This window comes from Bubalus kerabau, chromosome 3, assembly GCF_029407905.1.
Source record: "Bubalus kerabau isolate K-KA32 ecotype Philippines breed swamp buffalo chromosome 3, PCC_UOA_SB_1v2, whole genome shotgun sequence".
In the NCBI taxonomy this organism is placed as follows: Eukaryota; Metazoa; Chordata; class Mammalia; order Artiodactyla; family Bovidae; genus Bubalus; species Bubalus kerabau.
In genome coordinates this window covers 58208487-58224742 of record NC_073626.1, presented here as the reverse complement: position 1 = coordinate 58224742, position 16256 = coordinate 58208487, and the positions used below count along the sequence as shown (strand labels likewise).

Genomic DNA, 16256 nt, shown 5'->3' with positions numbered 1-16256 from the left:
AGATACATCACTGCCTGTTCAGGGCCTGCACTCTGTTTAGGCCCATTTTTTTCACCCAGGGGTAGTTTTATCCAACAACTTGAGGGCAGTAGCCCCATGTGTTTCTTTGATATTTCTGTGTTTAGGTATTTAATAACGATTGATTTTATATACTGAATTGCACCAGCACTGGGATTGATCTTTGGCCCAGAACTTTCCCCAGGAGAAATCTTAACTAAGTACCAGGAAATTCTTGTTGATGTTCTTATAAGTGCAATACGCAAACTTACAGAGGAGTGTATTTTTAAAATGCATGCTTGAACTTTTAATGAAGTCTTATGCTGCTTTAAAATGCTTCCTGGAAAATAAAGTATGACTAACGTGTTAAATGCAGGTGATGAACATACAGGTGTGATCAATGCACTAGCCTCTTAGCTCTTGTGGGCTTAGATTTAATAAAAAGCTGAAAGAATGTCACACAACCAACATACCCTGTGTTTCAATGGTCCAGGTATTTCTTTAGTTCACCCTTTTATTGCTAATGGTATCCACTCCGTGGCTATATCAGATCTTGCTGATCGACCCACCTGCTGGTGGACATTCAGACTGTTTCCTGTTTGGGGATATTATGAATAATGCTGTAATTATTCATACACAAGTCTTTGTGTGGGTTTGAGAGATAAGCATAAAATAGTCATTTTTATTTTATAAGCATAAAATAGGCATTTTATGCAGCTTGTGCTTAGGCTGCACTCAGTAATGCTGTTTTTCAAGACTAAAGTTTAATAAATTTTTATAAAACCAAAATGAGTAGAACTTCAGAAGAGCTTTTCGGGTTCATTTAGCTTTCTGGTGAGGTGAGGCTTTGACAACATGACATCTTTATTTCAATGTCTGAATTATGCTTTTGCAAACAGTACAAGTCTAGCGATGTTTCACAGACGATCCAAGAGCTTGTGAGGTCTGCTGCTCACTGGACAGCGAGCTGCTGTCCAGGACTGGAGAGAACCAGTGCAGAAGGCACAGACCAGGCTGTGCATCTGTAACACAGCACGAGGCTGCTTTTACCCATCATCCTGATGCGAGTTACTGTTTTTACATCTGCTTCGAGTTGCCTTACTGCCTGCATTCATTAGTGCCTAACTATATGCCAGGAGCTTTACACAGTGTAAAATTCTCCGGTGGCTCACCTGAGAGTATTAGGTGGGAACACCATGGCGACGGTGGCAGGGCCCTGCTCCTGCCCCAGTGCACGTGCCTGGATTCCAGCTGGTATCTGTTTTCTGTTCCACTGCTTGGTGCCAACCATGTAACTGCCTCTTTTACGAACTAAGTCTACAGGCTTCAAAAAGTAGTCAGTTTGTGTTGTTTTCCTAGTCTGATACCGGTGCCAGTGGGTAGGCTACCAAATCCTTGCACCAACTTCTATGAAGCAAGCTAATGACAGCTAACATGTACTGGGGTATAGTGTATGTCAGATACCAACAGGCTCTAAATTATTAATAATTTTCTCATTCAACTTTCAGTATCTATTACTATCCACATTTTACAATTGAGAACGCTGATGAGTCTCAAAGAAGTGAAGTTGCCAAGGATGACGAGTACTTCCTCAAATATTCCTTTAATTGAGGTATAACTGACGTTTCCTTCAAATAATGGTGACTTAGAAACCATGTCATTTCAGAAAATTGAAAATAATTTATAAAAATAAGAAAATTTGATTTTTGCCTTGGAAGCTGACATAAAATGGCCTTGACTTTCTAAAGCCAACTTTGTTCTTTCCCCATCCTTATTCTTGGATCATGAAGTCAGGTGGCGTCAACAAGTACTTCAAAGAAAAATCCCTGAACTGTGAAGAAAACAGGTGTATTTCCCCTCTGAAAATTGAGAGCCACAATATTTAGCTATTAAAGTGTTTTCCGTGCAACTAGTCTCAGATCGAGTGATATCACTCTAGCGGCTCAGCAAGTGGCAGGCTCCCTCCTTGCAAATCCCCGCAGAACGCCTGCTGCTGAGCAGGCGGCCAGACGCCTGGACCTGACGCCCCACGTGAGGACACTGCAAAGTGCTCCCTGCTTCACACCTGGCCTGCTAGGGAAAGTCTGAACTTGGGAGTGATGGAGTAAGCGCTTTAAGAACACATACTCCACATATACGTTCCACAAGAATCCAAGAAAAAGGTATGGTGCTTGTCCATCACAAGGCTGTGTGCTCCACAACACCCAGTGGTTACCCTCAGGACGACAGAGGAGCTGCTTTTCTCAGAAACCCCTTTCCAGTCTCCTGGGCTAAGCACAATGATGCCAAGCCTCTACGTCTTCTCTTTAAGAATTTCAAACAGTGATATACGTCTGCTTTAATTCTTCCTTTTGCATTTAGGTAAGACTGTTTCCCATACTAGTTTTACATGTTCTAGAAGAGCTTAAAAAACTACGAACACATTGATATTAAAACATGAAGTGTTAGGAATCAAAATAACACAAGGGCCAAAGACCATGATATGAGGCAGTCGGTAGTGCGGCTTGTATGCACATCACCCCACCTCGTCCTTCCCAGAGGCAAGCTCAGGCAGCCACGAGCAGCTACAGCAAGGCCTCTCCAGGGTTGTACAGGTCATCACTGGCCAACAGTCAAGCTTGAAATAGCAACCTAAACCAAGACGAAGCACTGGGTTGTTCTATCCAAAGCAAGGCCAAGTGTCTTCTGCAACAGAGTTTCTGTGCGAGTCAGCCCTAGACTGAGCCAGCGGCGCTGTGCTGGGGATGTGACGTGGGTCCCCAGCAGCAGTGGTATCTGGAGATTAATACTGAAAGCTACGCTTGGTCTGGATGTCATCAAGAATCTGCTGTAGCTCCTCATCTTCAAACCGCCCCTCCAGGCTACAAGAAGAAAACCGAGAGTGAGTGTCAGCAGCTGGCAGTGCTCCCAGGCTCCTCTCTCGTAGCTGCGGATCTTGGAGCGCTGCTGGCTCCCCTCCGCTCACCCCTGAACACTGGCACCTTTACGTTTCAACTCAATTTCCTTCCTTTCCTTTGAAACATTATCAAGTATTTCAAATACATAAAAGGTATAGAATTATTATCCCTAGTTGACTCAGTAATAAATATTGACAGACACAAATCAATGGTTCTCTGTGGGCTCCCCTACTCCAAAACCTTCTCTTCCTTCCCTAGGAGTAACAATCATCCTAAATTTGGCATTCATTACCCCTACATATATTTTTATACTTACTACTGTATACATGAATGTACCTATAAGCAATACACAGCACTGTTTTTAAACTATAAGAAACAGCACTGTTATGTATCCTTCTGCAATTTTTTCACTCAACGTTCATTCTGGCATATGGTGACATTATCTCACATTGTTCTAGTTCACTTATTTTTTTCACTGCTGTATAATAAACATTGCACGACTGCACAGATTTATTTATCCAGTCTTGCAGACTGAAGACTGTTGGCAAGTTTCCACTATCACTAATAATGCAGCAATATACACTGGAATGCATGTCTCCTTTTGAACTATGTTTGACCTGCTTTTAGGACACATACCCAGGAATGAATTTTGGGGTCATGGGGTGTATTTAACTTTACTAGATGTAGCCAAATTATTCTTCAAATTGACTGTATAAATCTGTACTCCTATCATCAGTGGACCAGAGTTTCAGCTGTTTCACATTTTTGCCCACAACTGGTATGCTGTAAAAACATTGGTCTTACTACAAAAGCACTCATTCTCCTGGGCTGGCCACAGAGTTTGGTTTTTTCCTTAAGATGGCTCTATTAGCACTTACTTGTCTTTAATTTCATTCAAAACAATTTTATTAGACTACATTGTGACAGCTGTCATATCAGCATGCATTAAAAAAACTTATCAGAATTGGTGAATTTTTGTGTCATTTCAATACGGAAGACAGAAGAAAAAAAGCAACATTTTTGGCCTATTATGCTTTAATTCAAGAAAGGTAAAAACACACCTGAAGTGCAAAAAAAGATTTGTGCAGTGTATGGAGAAGGTGCTGAGACTGACTGAATATGTCAAAAGTGGTTTCTGAACTTTTGTGCTGGAGACTTCTTGCTGGACGATATCCCACAGTCAGACAGAACAGCTGAAGTTGATAGCAATGAAATCAACACAATAATTGAGAAAACAATCAATGCTATACCACGCAGGAGATAGATAGCCAACACACTCAAAATATCTGAATCAAGCATTGAAAATCATTTGCACCAGCCTGGTTATGTTGATTGCTTTGATGTCTGGGTTCTACATAAGTTATGCAAAAAAAACCAAACCAAACCCTTCTTGACCGTATTTTCTGTGCAATTCTCTACATGAATATAACAAAAACATTTCGTTTTAAAAACAAAGTTTGAAAGGTGATGAAAGTGAATACTGTACAATAATGCAGAATGGAAGAGATCCTGGGGCAAGCAAAATGAATCACCACCAACATGCCAAAGGCCAATCTTCATCCAAAGAAGGTGGTGATGTATACATGGTGGCATCGGAAGGGAGTCCTCTATTACGAGCTCTTTCTGGAATAGATCCCAATTAGATCAACCGAAAGCAGCGCTTGACAAAAAGTGTCAGGAATTAGTCCACAGAAAATGCATAATCTTCTATCAGGATACCGCAAGACCAAATGTTTCTTTGACAACCAGAAAAAAACTGTTATAGCTTGGTTGGGAAGTTTTGATTCATCCACCATATTCATGGGAGCCTCTGGATGAAGGTGAAAGAGAAGAGTGAAAAAGCTGGCTTAAAACTCAACATTCAAAAAACAAAGATCATGGCATCTGGTCCCATCACTTCATGGCAAATAGATGGGGAAACAATGGAAACAGTGAGAGACTTTATTTTCTTGGGCTCCAAAATTACTGCAGATTGTGACTGCAGCCATGAGATTAAAAGACACTTGCTCCTTGGAAGAAAACCCATAACAAACTAGAGAGTATTAAAAAGCAGAGACATTATTTTGTTGACAAAGGTCCACATAGTCAAAGCTATGTTTTTTCCAGTAGTCACGTATGAATGTGAGAGTTGGACCGAAGGAAGACTGAGCGCCGAAGAACTGATGCTTTTGAACTGTGGTGTTAGAGAAGACTCTTGAGAGTTCCTTGGACTGCAAGGAGATCAAACCAGTCAATCCTCAAGAAAATCAGTCCTGAATAATCATTGGAAGGACTGATGCTGAAGTTCCAATACTTTGGCCACCTGATGCGAACAGCTGACTCATTAGAAGAGACCCTGATGCTGGGAAAGATTGAAGGTAGGAGGAGAAAAGGACAGCAGAAGATGAGATGTGGTTGGATGGTGTCATCGACTCAACGGACATGAGTTTGAGCAAGCTCCAGGAGACGGTGAAGGACAAGGAAGCCTGGCTTGCTGCATCCTTCCATGGGGTTGCAAAAAGTCCAACACGACTAAGCGACTGAAAACAAATTCACCAGACACTGAACTTTCAGATTTCCATTTATTTCGGTCTGTACAAAATTCTATTAATGGAAAAAATTTCAATTTTTTCCTCTTCAATAGAAGAAGGTAAAAGGAACCTGGAACAGTTCTTTGATCAAAAAGATAAAAAGTCTGGGAAGATGGAATTATGAAGTTGCTTGAAAAATGGCAGAAGGTAGTGGAACAAAATGGCGAATACGTTTTTCAATAAAGTTCTTGATGAAAATGAAAAATGTGTTTTATTTTTACTTTTAAAACCAAAGGAATTTTTTGGCCAACGATATCACACAGCTTTTAAACACAGTAATTCTACTTGTAGGAATCTATTCAACATACACAGAACTTTTCACCACCAGTACTAACCTTGGGATCAGAGCCTTGGACTCCTCAGCAGTCTCTGGACAAAGGTTGGCTAAACAGGCCAACTCAAACTTATGAAGCTTCTTCTGGAGCAGCAAGCTGATCATAGGGGAGAAATAGCAAAAATAGCCAAATGATGAATAAGAAAAAGTGGATGAAATGTAGCTAGCAAGGAAGAGAAGAATGTAAAGCATCTGCAATCTTTCCATTAAGATTAGGTTTGCTGCAAAACCCCACTTTCAAATCAATTCATGTTCCTGTTTCTCTTCCTGGAGAGCAGGAAGCTATGAATCAGGCAAAGACAATAAAAGTAACCTGAGCACACCTAAGCAGAGGATTCTTGTGATAAAAACTTACGAAAAAAATGCTCTCTACCTGGAGGAGCATACCATCTTTCCCCCAAGAATTTATTTTGTTGCTTTCTGCTCTTCCTACCACTGTTCTTTGCTTCCTTTGTTATTATGTCTTAACACACGACGTTAAATTTCCCTGATCTATTAGGCATTTTGACTTGGAGGAAATTCTTTTTTAAAAAAAGTTTTTCTTTATTTTTGGCCACATTGAATGGATTGCAGAATCTTAGTTCTTTGACCAGGGATCGAACCCAGGCCCTCTGCAGTGAAAAGTGCAGAGTCCTAACCACTAGGCCACCAGGGAATGCCTCAAATTCTCTTTTACATGTATCTAAGAAATGAATACAGGCATATCTTACTTTGTACAAATCTGTGTATAAGATGCATCTTATTTTAAACGTATTTCTAGTTCAAACTGTAAAAAAGCACATCATTAATACAAATCATATCCTGGATTCTCATACATCTATATTTTCTAAAAAGATAATATCATTTTAGTAGAATATTTTATCAAGACATCAACTATACATTAAATTTTCTAAACGTTAAAAAATATTTATCTATTTATTTTTTCTGCAATGGGTGTTCGTTGCTGCACGTGTGCTTTCTCTAGTTGGAGCGAGCGAGGGCTACTCTCTGCCTGTGTGCCCCGGCTTCTCACTGCATCAGCTCCTCTCGGTGGAGCATGGGCTGGAGGGCGCACTCAGTAGCTGTGCCGTGTGCAATCAGCTGCCCCTCGGGCGTGTGGACTCCTCCCCAACCAGGGGTCAAACCAGTGTCCCATGCACTGACAGGCAGATTCTTAATCACTGGACCACCAGGGAGATCAAACTGCTTAAAACAGAGGTTGTCCATGGTAAATTAGGTTTCAGAAAGGACCTGTTTTAAAAAATCTTATTTTTGGCTGTGCTGTGCGGCATGCAGCTTCTTAGTTCCCTGACCAGGAATCTAACCTGCATCCTCAGCAGTGAAAAAACAGAGTTTCAACCACTGGACTGCCTGTGAAACCCTTGATTATCTCATCAGACAAAAACATTTACTGTCCTTATCACTTGATTACAAGTCTACTAGTTATTATACAAAATTGAGAACATAAAGAAAGAAAAATGTCACCTATATTACTACCTAAACAAAACCAACATTACCATCTTAGTAAACCATTCCAAACATCTTCCTATGTTTTAGAAATAAACTCACTCATTCTATTGTGTAACTTTTGGTCACCTAATAAAGCTATTTTCATTTCGTAAAGAAAAACTTACACAGGTTCATAATGTAGTATATATATGTATATGAAGGAGTTTGTTTGTAAAATGAACACATGCTCATTTATAACAAACACCCCCTCAAAAAAACCCACCCAATATAGGAAAATGACCTGAAATTCTACCCAGAAATAACTAGTGCTAACATATTCATGGAGATCCTCTTCCCCTTCTCTACATAATTTAAAAAAAAAAAAAAAAGAAATCATAACAAATGTTTTTCTGTAACCGGCCTTTTTTGACTCAACAATACAGCCACTGTCTTCCACATTTTACACACGTACCTTTTCCTTCGACTTGGCATTCAACGGTTGTGTCTTAATTTATACAGCAAACGTCCTGCTCTTGAACACTTCCACTGCTTCCAATGATTCATCATTTTGAATAACGCATTCTGAACATCATTGTAAATGCATACTTCTTTATGTATCTGATTACTGTGTGTTTTAAAGATACATTTCTGGAAGCAGAATTACTCAGTCAAAAATATGACTGTCCGGAAGGCGTCTGAGAGACAGTGCCCTAAAAGAGCTTTGCCATTACACACTCCACCAGCAGTAAAAGGCGGCGCCTGTTTCCCTTCCTTCTTACACTAGGTTTCCCATTCTTTGTTTGTTTGGCTTAAAACAACTTATCACTTCACTTCAGGAGGCCAGAAGTCTGAAATTAAGATGTTGTCAGGGTCGTGCTCTTCCTGAAGCCTCTAGGAGAGAAGCTGTTTCCTGCAGTTTCTTAGCTTCCGGTGCCACTGACAAGCCTTGGTGCTCCTTGGCTTGTAACATGACAACCATTCTCGGCTTGCACTGTCATATGGTATTTTCCCTGTCATACTCTTCTTATGAGGGTAACAGTCATACTGGATTAGAATCCACTTTAACTGAATATGACCTCATCCTGATTTTCTGCAAAGATTCTATCTCCATAAGAAGACACATTCACAGGTACTGGGGATTTAGTGCTTCAGCATCTTTTGAAGGGACACATTTCAACCTATAACATGGTCCAAAGGGGAGAGGTTTGGTCTCAGATGGTTCCAAAAGAACTAGTCACTGGGGAGGCTTCAAAAACATTAGTCAAAGACCCAGGCCTATTGAGGAATGGGTCAAGAATGAAGAGGGCTTCCCAGGTGGCTCCAGCGGTAAAGAATCTGCCTGTCAGTGCAGGAGACGTGGATGGTTTCCCATTCTTTTAAAATCTGCTTAGCCATTTTAGCATTTCTTTGACTTCCTTGAAGATAAGCATTACTTCATATGAATTAGACAGTCATTTGAAGTTGTGATATAAATCTAGTCATTAAAGACTAAGTTCATTTTTATAAACTGGGTGTCATCTCTTACTTTTTAGAGCTCTTAACATTAAGGATTATCAATCCTTTCCCAGTTTACTCATACTTACATTTTAAGTATGGCAGTTTATTGATATAAGGAAGTTTAAAGATATTTATTGCAAATTCATTTACTTATTCAACTAGAAACTAGTTAGTGCCTTTAATGAAATTTACAGTGATGAATACGATCAAGTCCTTGCTCTTGCAAAGCTTATAGCCAACTAGAGTTTATCAACCTTCCCCACATATAAAGTCCTACTAACCACAGCCAAAACTGTACACTCACTCATGTTATCACATAGTACTTTCATGCATCATAGTTTACATTTACGTTCTTAATTTCTAAAGAAACCAGTTGGAATAAGGTATACAGAGTTAAAACTCTGTTTTAAAATATTTTCCCACTAACTTAGCATGCCACCTTTGTCATATACTGGAATCATATAAAATATAATAAATTTGGATTTGACTCTGTTCCTTAATTTCCTATTCTGTCCCAATGATCTATCCTCACACCAAAGCGTCACTATTTTAACTACTGTCGTTTTTTAATGACGTCCTATAGGGCAAATTCCCTTTTATTTTTTTAAATTTTTTCCTGACAATTCTCACAAATTTAAGATCTTTTGGGGGGTATTCATTTATTTATTATTATTTATTTTTCACTGCTGAGAATGTCTTTTTCTCGGCACCATTTTAGATAGACTGTGCTACTCACTGGTAGGATTCAAATAATCAGTCTTGCCTCAGCCACTATGATCTATTACCATCTCATCTTAGTTGAATTATATGGCAAATTAAGCTTTATCATGAGCATATTTGAGAGAGAGAGAGAGAGAGTGTGTATGTGTGTTTGTCTGTGTGTAGGCTTCTCAGGTCGCTCAGTGATTAAAGAATCTTCGACTGCCAATGTTGGGAAGACCCTCTGGAGTAGGAAATGGCAATCCACTCCAGTATTCTCACCTGGAAAATTCTAGGGATAGAGGAGCCTGGAGGGCATATATACATCAATTCCCTTGAGGATTCAGAATGGCACTAAATGTATACATTAATTTGAAGATAAATGACATCTTTATAGTATTAAGACCTTTTATTTGTGAATGTTTAAGTCCACCTTCATTTACTCATTTTTTGGGTCAAACAAGTAGCAGTTTTGTATGAAACATTTTCCCCATGAATACACTCACACTTTTCACAACAGTCTATACTTCACATAGTTTTATCACTTCATCTTCTGTGCATTTAACTATTTTTTTTTTTTTTTTTTTTTGGCTGCACTGAGCAGCTTATGGGATCTTAGTTCCCCAACCAGAGACTGAACTGAGTTGTTGCAGTGGAAGGACTGAGTCCTAACCAATAGATCGCCAGGGAACTCCCTCTGCACATTTAACTTATGTGACCATCCTTCAATTTCATTTTCTATCATAATTTTTAATGACAATATAGGAGTCAATCAAATGGATTTACCACAATTTATTTAATTACTACTGAACATTTAAGTTGTTTTTCACCTTTGACTACTATAATTCTCTGAAGAGTCTGAATATATACATCTTTTTGTTCATCTGCTTTTCCTTAGGACAGTTACTTCTCAAACATTTTCACAGGAGTGGAGCAAACAAGCACCCCAAGGCAACCTGGGGGCATGACTTTCTGCAACTGCAAGGATTGAAGTCTCATGATTTAATTCAAGAACTCATATACATTTTTTGTTTTACTTCACAGTATACTGGTATCTGCTTGCTTTAATGTAGAAATGTATTAAATCATGTACTATCAAATAAAACTGATACTTCAAGAAAGAGATGCTACCCAGTTTACAAAAATGGACTTATCCAGTGGCTCAATTTGTATCAAACTTCAGGTGACTATCTAATTCATACAAATAAAGTTCATCCCCAAGGAAATGAAAGAAACGTTAAAATAGCTCTTGTTTTCTCTGGGGCCTCCTGTATGCTCTGGCATCTCACTGTTCCCAGAGCATATCCAACTTAATTTGAGAAGTAATGCCTTAGGGAGAATAAAGGCTAAAAACCGATCACTGTTTGAATGGCAAAGATCCAAAAGAATAATCCAAATTTATGCTTGTTTGTTTATTTATTGGCCATGCCATTAAGCATGTGGGCTCTTGGTTCTCTGACCAGGGCTGGAACCTGGGTCCCCTGCATCAAAAGGCGAATTCTTTTTTTTTTCTCATTTATTTTTTTTTATTTTTTAACTTTACAATATTGTATTGGTTTTGCCATATATCAACATGATCCAAAAGGCAAATTCTTAACCATTGGACCTCCAGGGTAGTCCCTCTTGCTACGTTAATGAATATAATTATATATTAATTATATAATTAATATATTTATTGTGTATCATACACAGATATATTAATAATATATAATAATAAATTATACATAATATTATATATTATATAATATTATATATAATTATATAATAATATATTCCACCAGGATAATTCCCTGGTGGTCCAGTGGTTAATACTCCACACTTTATACTTCCACTGTAGGGAGCGTGGGTTCGATCCCAGCTTGGGGAACTAGATTTCACACGCAAAGGGGCAACTAAAGGGATCTGCCACAACTACTGAGCCTTATACTCTGGGGCCTGCAAGTCACAATGAGAGAGAAGCCTGCACGCTGCAGTGAAGAGCTGATGTGCAGACCCTAAGACCTGACACAGACAAATAAATAAATAGATAGGTATTCCAAAAAAGCACAGCAATATCTCTAGGACCTATCAGGTGAATGATAAATAAATAAGTCCACTCTATTTAAAACATAACAGGGCTGTGTGCTTGTGACGTGTATGTATATGAATTCATGGAATAAGCTCTGGAGGGCTAGCAACAAACTTTTGACAGTAGTCACTCTGCAGGGAGGTAAGTGGGATTTGGGGAACAGAAGAAGTAGGCAAGGAGGATTTTGGCCTAACAAGCTACTTTAAATTTTGTCAAAGACATAATTTTACTTGCATGAATCATACGGACGATGCCATGAGGTAGTGGGGGGTGGGGTGGGTGAGTGGGCATGGTGGTGGCGGCAGTATTCTGCATGCATGTCCAACAGTCTGGGTTAGTAAGAACTTTCTTTCCACTCACCTACGGACACTGGCAATGGTCTCTCTGTTTTTGAAACGACTGAAACGGGCAGTGTAATTTAAAGTTTTCATGAAGACCTCGGAAAGTTCCTGCTCATCCTCTGCGCTCTCATTCTGCTGCTTTCGATGCTCAAGAAGCATATGAACTTCCGAATTCAGAAGCGTCTCAGCTGTTTCAAACTCTATTTGCGAGAAGCATAAATGTCAACTGAAAATATTTCTCCCCAAGTCAGCTTCTAAATGTTCATTTGCCTTAGTGACTATCAGCAAATTTCTGACCCTGCAGAAATCCAGAGGCTTCACATCCTACAACTGCACAGTGTTCAAACAAACAAAACACCTTAAATAAAAAGAACCGAGACAAAACCCAGGTACCAAAAACTGGTTTATCATGAAATTCAGAAAACCACCTACCTCTCAGTTATCACACCTTAAAAAAGAAAACAAACATACGTGTCCATTATACCTACAACGTCCGTGACGCTGTCCTCAGAAATATTTCACCCTGAGTCTGTGAAATACAATACTGAAAGCAATCTCTATATACATTAATAAATAGAATTATGGTACAACCATTAAGTGGGCTTCCCTGGTGGCTTAGTGGTAAGGAATCCACCTGCCAATGCAGGAGACCTGGGCCTGATCCCTTGGTGGGGAAGATGCCCTGGAGAAGGAAATGGCAACCTACTCCTGTATTCTTGCCTGGGAAATTCCATGGACAGAGGAGCCTGGTGGGCTACAGTCCAAGGGGTCGCAAAAGAGTTGACATAACAACTTTGCGACTGAACACCATCACCACCCATCAAGTACTATCTAGTCCTTTAAAAGAATAGAACAGTTCTACACAATTTATGATTTCTATAGCATAATCCTATTTTTGCAAAGAATAAAGGGTATATGTATAAGTCTATATTTATAAATAAGCGTGGTTTGGAAGGATAAACACTAAATTATTTATAGTTGTTTGGGTGAAAAGGTGCGAACTTTAATGTTTTACTCTGCATATATTATGGCAATTTTTTTTTAAAAAGGAGGGTACTGTTAAAGTTTCCCCCACTTTGTTGTTACTGTTCACTAACTTCGTGTTTTTCAGTACCTGTAAGATATATTTTGAAGTCTTAAGCTACTTATTTTGGGTTTTTAAATTACACATTAAGTCCATCACACAGTACAGAAGTTCCCTGATAGCAAACCGTGCTTTACTCCCTGCCATCTGACAAAGATTCTCTTCTCTCATTACCAAACTCTGGCCAGGCTCCTGCGCGCCCTTTTCTCGACTAGGACTCAAGGTTGTTCCACCAAGACTTGAAGAAAACACTAACACGATTTCTAACAGCTCAAGGCTGCATCCCTGGGATGACTCTTGCTCCTTGACAATGGCTGCGTATGAAAACTGAAGGCTGTCAAAATAATTTGTTTGTTCCCGACAACATCTGAAGATAGGGCCCCTGTCGCACAGCCCAGAGCGAAGGGTGTGGGAGGGAAGGAGCCTAACCCCATAACTACCAGTTAACAAACCCAAATGAGCTTCAAACGGACCAACCCCCGCTTCTCGTAATTTTTTATTTCCCTATGAGCCCCTGCTCACCCCTCTCCCTCTTCCTTCATTCTCCCTTTAAAATGCCCAGTCACCTTTGTACAAATCCAAGTCTAGATGATTCCACGCTTCACGCTTTTCCCTACTGCGATAGTATATTAATGATTAAAACCTGCCATTACCCCTTTCGTGTTTGCTTTATTTTTGACACAACCGTCTAGCACTTAAAACAACTTAAACACGAACAAGAGGCCACCCGGAGCGATGTGGAGTTGGGCGCCGACGGCTCCAGGGCTGCCGGTGTGGCCTCCAGCCGGCCAGTCTCCGCGGTACCGTGCCCACACGGCCCGCACCCTCCTCCTCCGCGCCCTTCGCCACGCCTGCCCAGGCCGCACCTTTGGGAAAGATGAGTTGTGATGCGTCCTCCTCTACATCTCCAGAGCGCGGATCGCTACCGCCTGCCGCCATCCTGTCGCCGAGAACCAGTACCCACGCTGTCGGAAACGGAAGCTCTTTCCGGCCGCCGCCACGGAAGGGGCGTGTTCTTGGAGACGGGGCGGGGCCCCACTGGAGATGGGCGGGCCGCGATGGATGGGCGAGACTACCACGGGGTGGGCGGGGCCAAGGGACCTAGCGGCCTCAGGCGCGAGCGGAGAGGGGCCAGAGCGGTGGGGTCTTGCAGGTCTCTGGAAGTGCCGTGGCAGGGTGGCGTATCCTGCGGCCGCGGCAGGAGAAAACCGTCACTTTCTTCCACAGTAGGTCCTTCGCCGCGAGTCGTGGGGACTGCTCACTTGGCATTTCTGAGCCTCAGCTATCTTACCTGTGAAGTGTGGATGAGGATACCGGTTTCCAGGGCGCAGGGGAAAGATTAGATGGGATGCAGGAACGCGCTGACCGACCCAAGGATCTCTGGTTGATGGGAAGCTGGGTAGGTGACTCTGAAAACATTCAGTGTAATTCCTCCAATGCCTCAAAGCGTTTAAAATGTTTGATTTGTAGTGGATTTTTTCCAATACTTCTGAACATGTGGATAGTGATATTGAGAAGCCTGTTGGAACATTTGGATGATAGAGTAAGTAAGCAAATGAAAAATGATTCTGTTTCCAACTTGAGAGAAAACAGATGGTTGTACAATGAAGGAAATAACCATAGTGCACTGCTTGGCTCAGAAATGAACCATCTATAAGTATATAAACTGTTCACAAAAAATGAAGATATTACCAGACAAGGGTATGCATCTGTATTCCTTTGATTTATAATTCCTTTAAATTATAATTTATAAAAGTTAATTTGCCTTGTATATGTGTTTCCAAAAGAAATGTATCAGGTGAATTAGTGGTAGGTTATATAGTGCTGGCAGGGCTTATTACTGCTTCAAAGTGCTTTCCTACACAGTTCATTAGAGCTGCAGACCAATGCCCAGAGAAGTCTGGGAGCATGCCCCAGCTGGGTATGGGATACAGTCTTGAGCTCAGTGTAGGCCCCCTTCTCCCATCTATCCATCCAACAGGCTTTTGCAGAGCACCTACCTACTCCTTAACTGGACCTTAACATTTGCTGGCCCCAGTACTAGCCAGATAACCTAACACACAGCAGGAAGTCAACAGAAGAGAGAAAAAAGGAGAACAACAAATAATCCACACTGATGTTTCACAGGCTGTTTTGTCCACATTTTCATTCAGGAAACCATTATAAACACGTAAGTGCAAGGCACTGAATTTAAAAAGATGAATCAGTCCTAGAGCCGTACCAAAGAAGAGCTCACTAAGAGTAGCTCATGCAAGATCTGGACTTAATTTCCATCATAAAAGAGAGTGACAGAAGATACAGAGAAAGAGATCATTAAGTTCCTCAAGAGCTACTATGGTTCTTTGTACTGTATTGGCTCAGAGTCAAGTTCTTCAACCAGCCCAGTGAGTGCCTTTCAAAGGCAGATATTCAAGCCAAGGTCACAGACCCTAGATTTATCTGGAAGCAGATTTAGAGCAGACTTGGAGCACCTCCTCCATCCTTACAAGAACTCTGATTTCTGACCACATGGCTTAGTTAACATTTCTCAAACAACAGAATGGTTAAAATGGCAAATTTTATATGTGAGTCCATGGGGTCAGAGAGTCAGATGTAACTAACACTTCTATATTTTACTACCACAAAAAAAACAACAAAGACATGGATTTCCATGCCGTTTAACTACAGGTGGTATTACAAACATGAAATACTATTCTAGAACCATAATTTCTCTTGAAGGAACAAAATTCCTCTCACACACTCCAGAGTTATTACCCCAGTCGGTTTAGATCAGTTGTAATCTATTTCCAAAATCATCTAACCCTGATAATGTACACCTGTGGCCAAGAATCAGGGATTAGGATCTGGGTATCTTAAAAAAAATTACATCCATGCAAATAATTTCAGCCAAAGACTAACAATATCAGTATATGAATGTAAAGTGTGAAGTTATTCCTTGCTATTTTCTCCAAACACACCTTATCCTTTCTGGGCCATCCAAAACTAAAATATTTTCCTTTAGGTCAGACCACACAATGTCCCAGGGTCACTGTTGGGTTAGTTAACCTCATGAATTATCTTAAATTTGAGCATTTCCCCACGACCCCCTTTCAGGTTGTAGCTTTCTGGGCAAGGTCAGCGTCATTGGAAAATCTAAGAACTATGAATCTTAGTTCAGAAAATTTGGCTCTTAAGAAACCAGTGGTACTGCTAACAACCACAAAAAAAAATATAAAAATGAAAGGTTATTGGGGATCAACACCATACAAAAACATGCAGGCTGAATAAATATGATCAGGTTGGCTATCTCTAAATAATGACTATTCAAAAATTACTATTACTACTATCTACTATTCAAAAAA

The 16256-nt window shown here is 40.3% G+C and overlaps 1 protein-coding gene across 3 annotated transcripts; it reads right to left on the bottom strand.

Moving 5' to 3' along the window:
- Positions 1-1582: 1582 nt before the first annotated feature.
- Positions 1583-13939, bottom strand: POLR2D (RNA polymerase II subunit D). Of its 3 annotated transcripts, XR_008711722.1 has the most exons (5): positions 13782-13939; positions 11851-12031; positions 5800-5895; positions 3956-4087; positions 1583-2858 (listed from the first exon to the last, which is right to left on the bottom strand). XR_008711722.1 is itself a non-coding variant. In XM_055571883.1 (4 exons), the coding sequence occupies exons 1-4, from the start codon at positions 13852-13854 to the stop codon at positions 2780-2782; spliced, it is 429 nt and encodes a 142-aa protein (XP_055427858.1). In that variant the 5' UTR covers positions 13855-13939; the 3' UTR covers positions 2321-2779. The 3 variants fall into 3 exon arrangements, 2 of the variants coding, with proteins under 2 accessions (XP_055427858.1, XP_055427859.1); XM_055571883.1 differs by lacking the exon at positions 3956-4087 and having other exon boundaries at positions 2321-2858; XM_055571884.1 differs by lacking the exons at positions 1583-2858; positions 3956-4087 and adding an exon at positions 4094-4704.
- Between the last annotated feature and the right edge of the window lie 2317 nt (positions 13940-16256).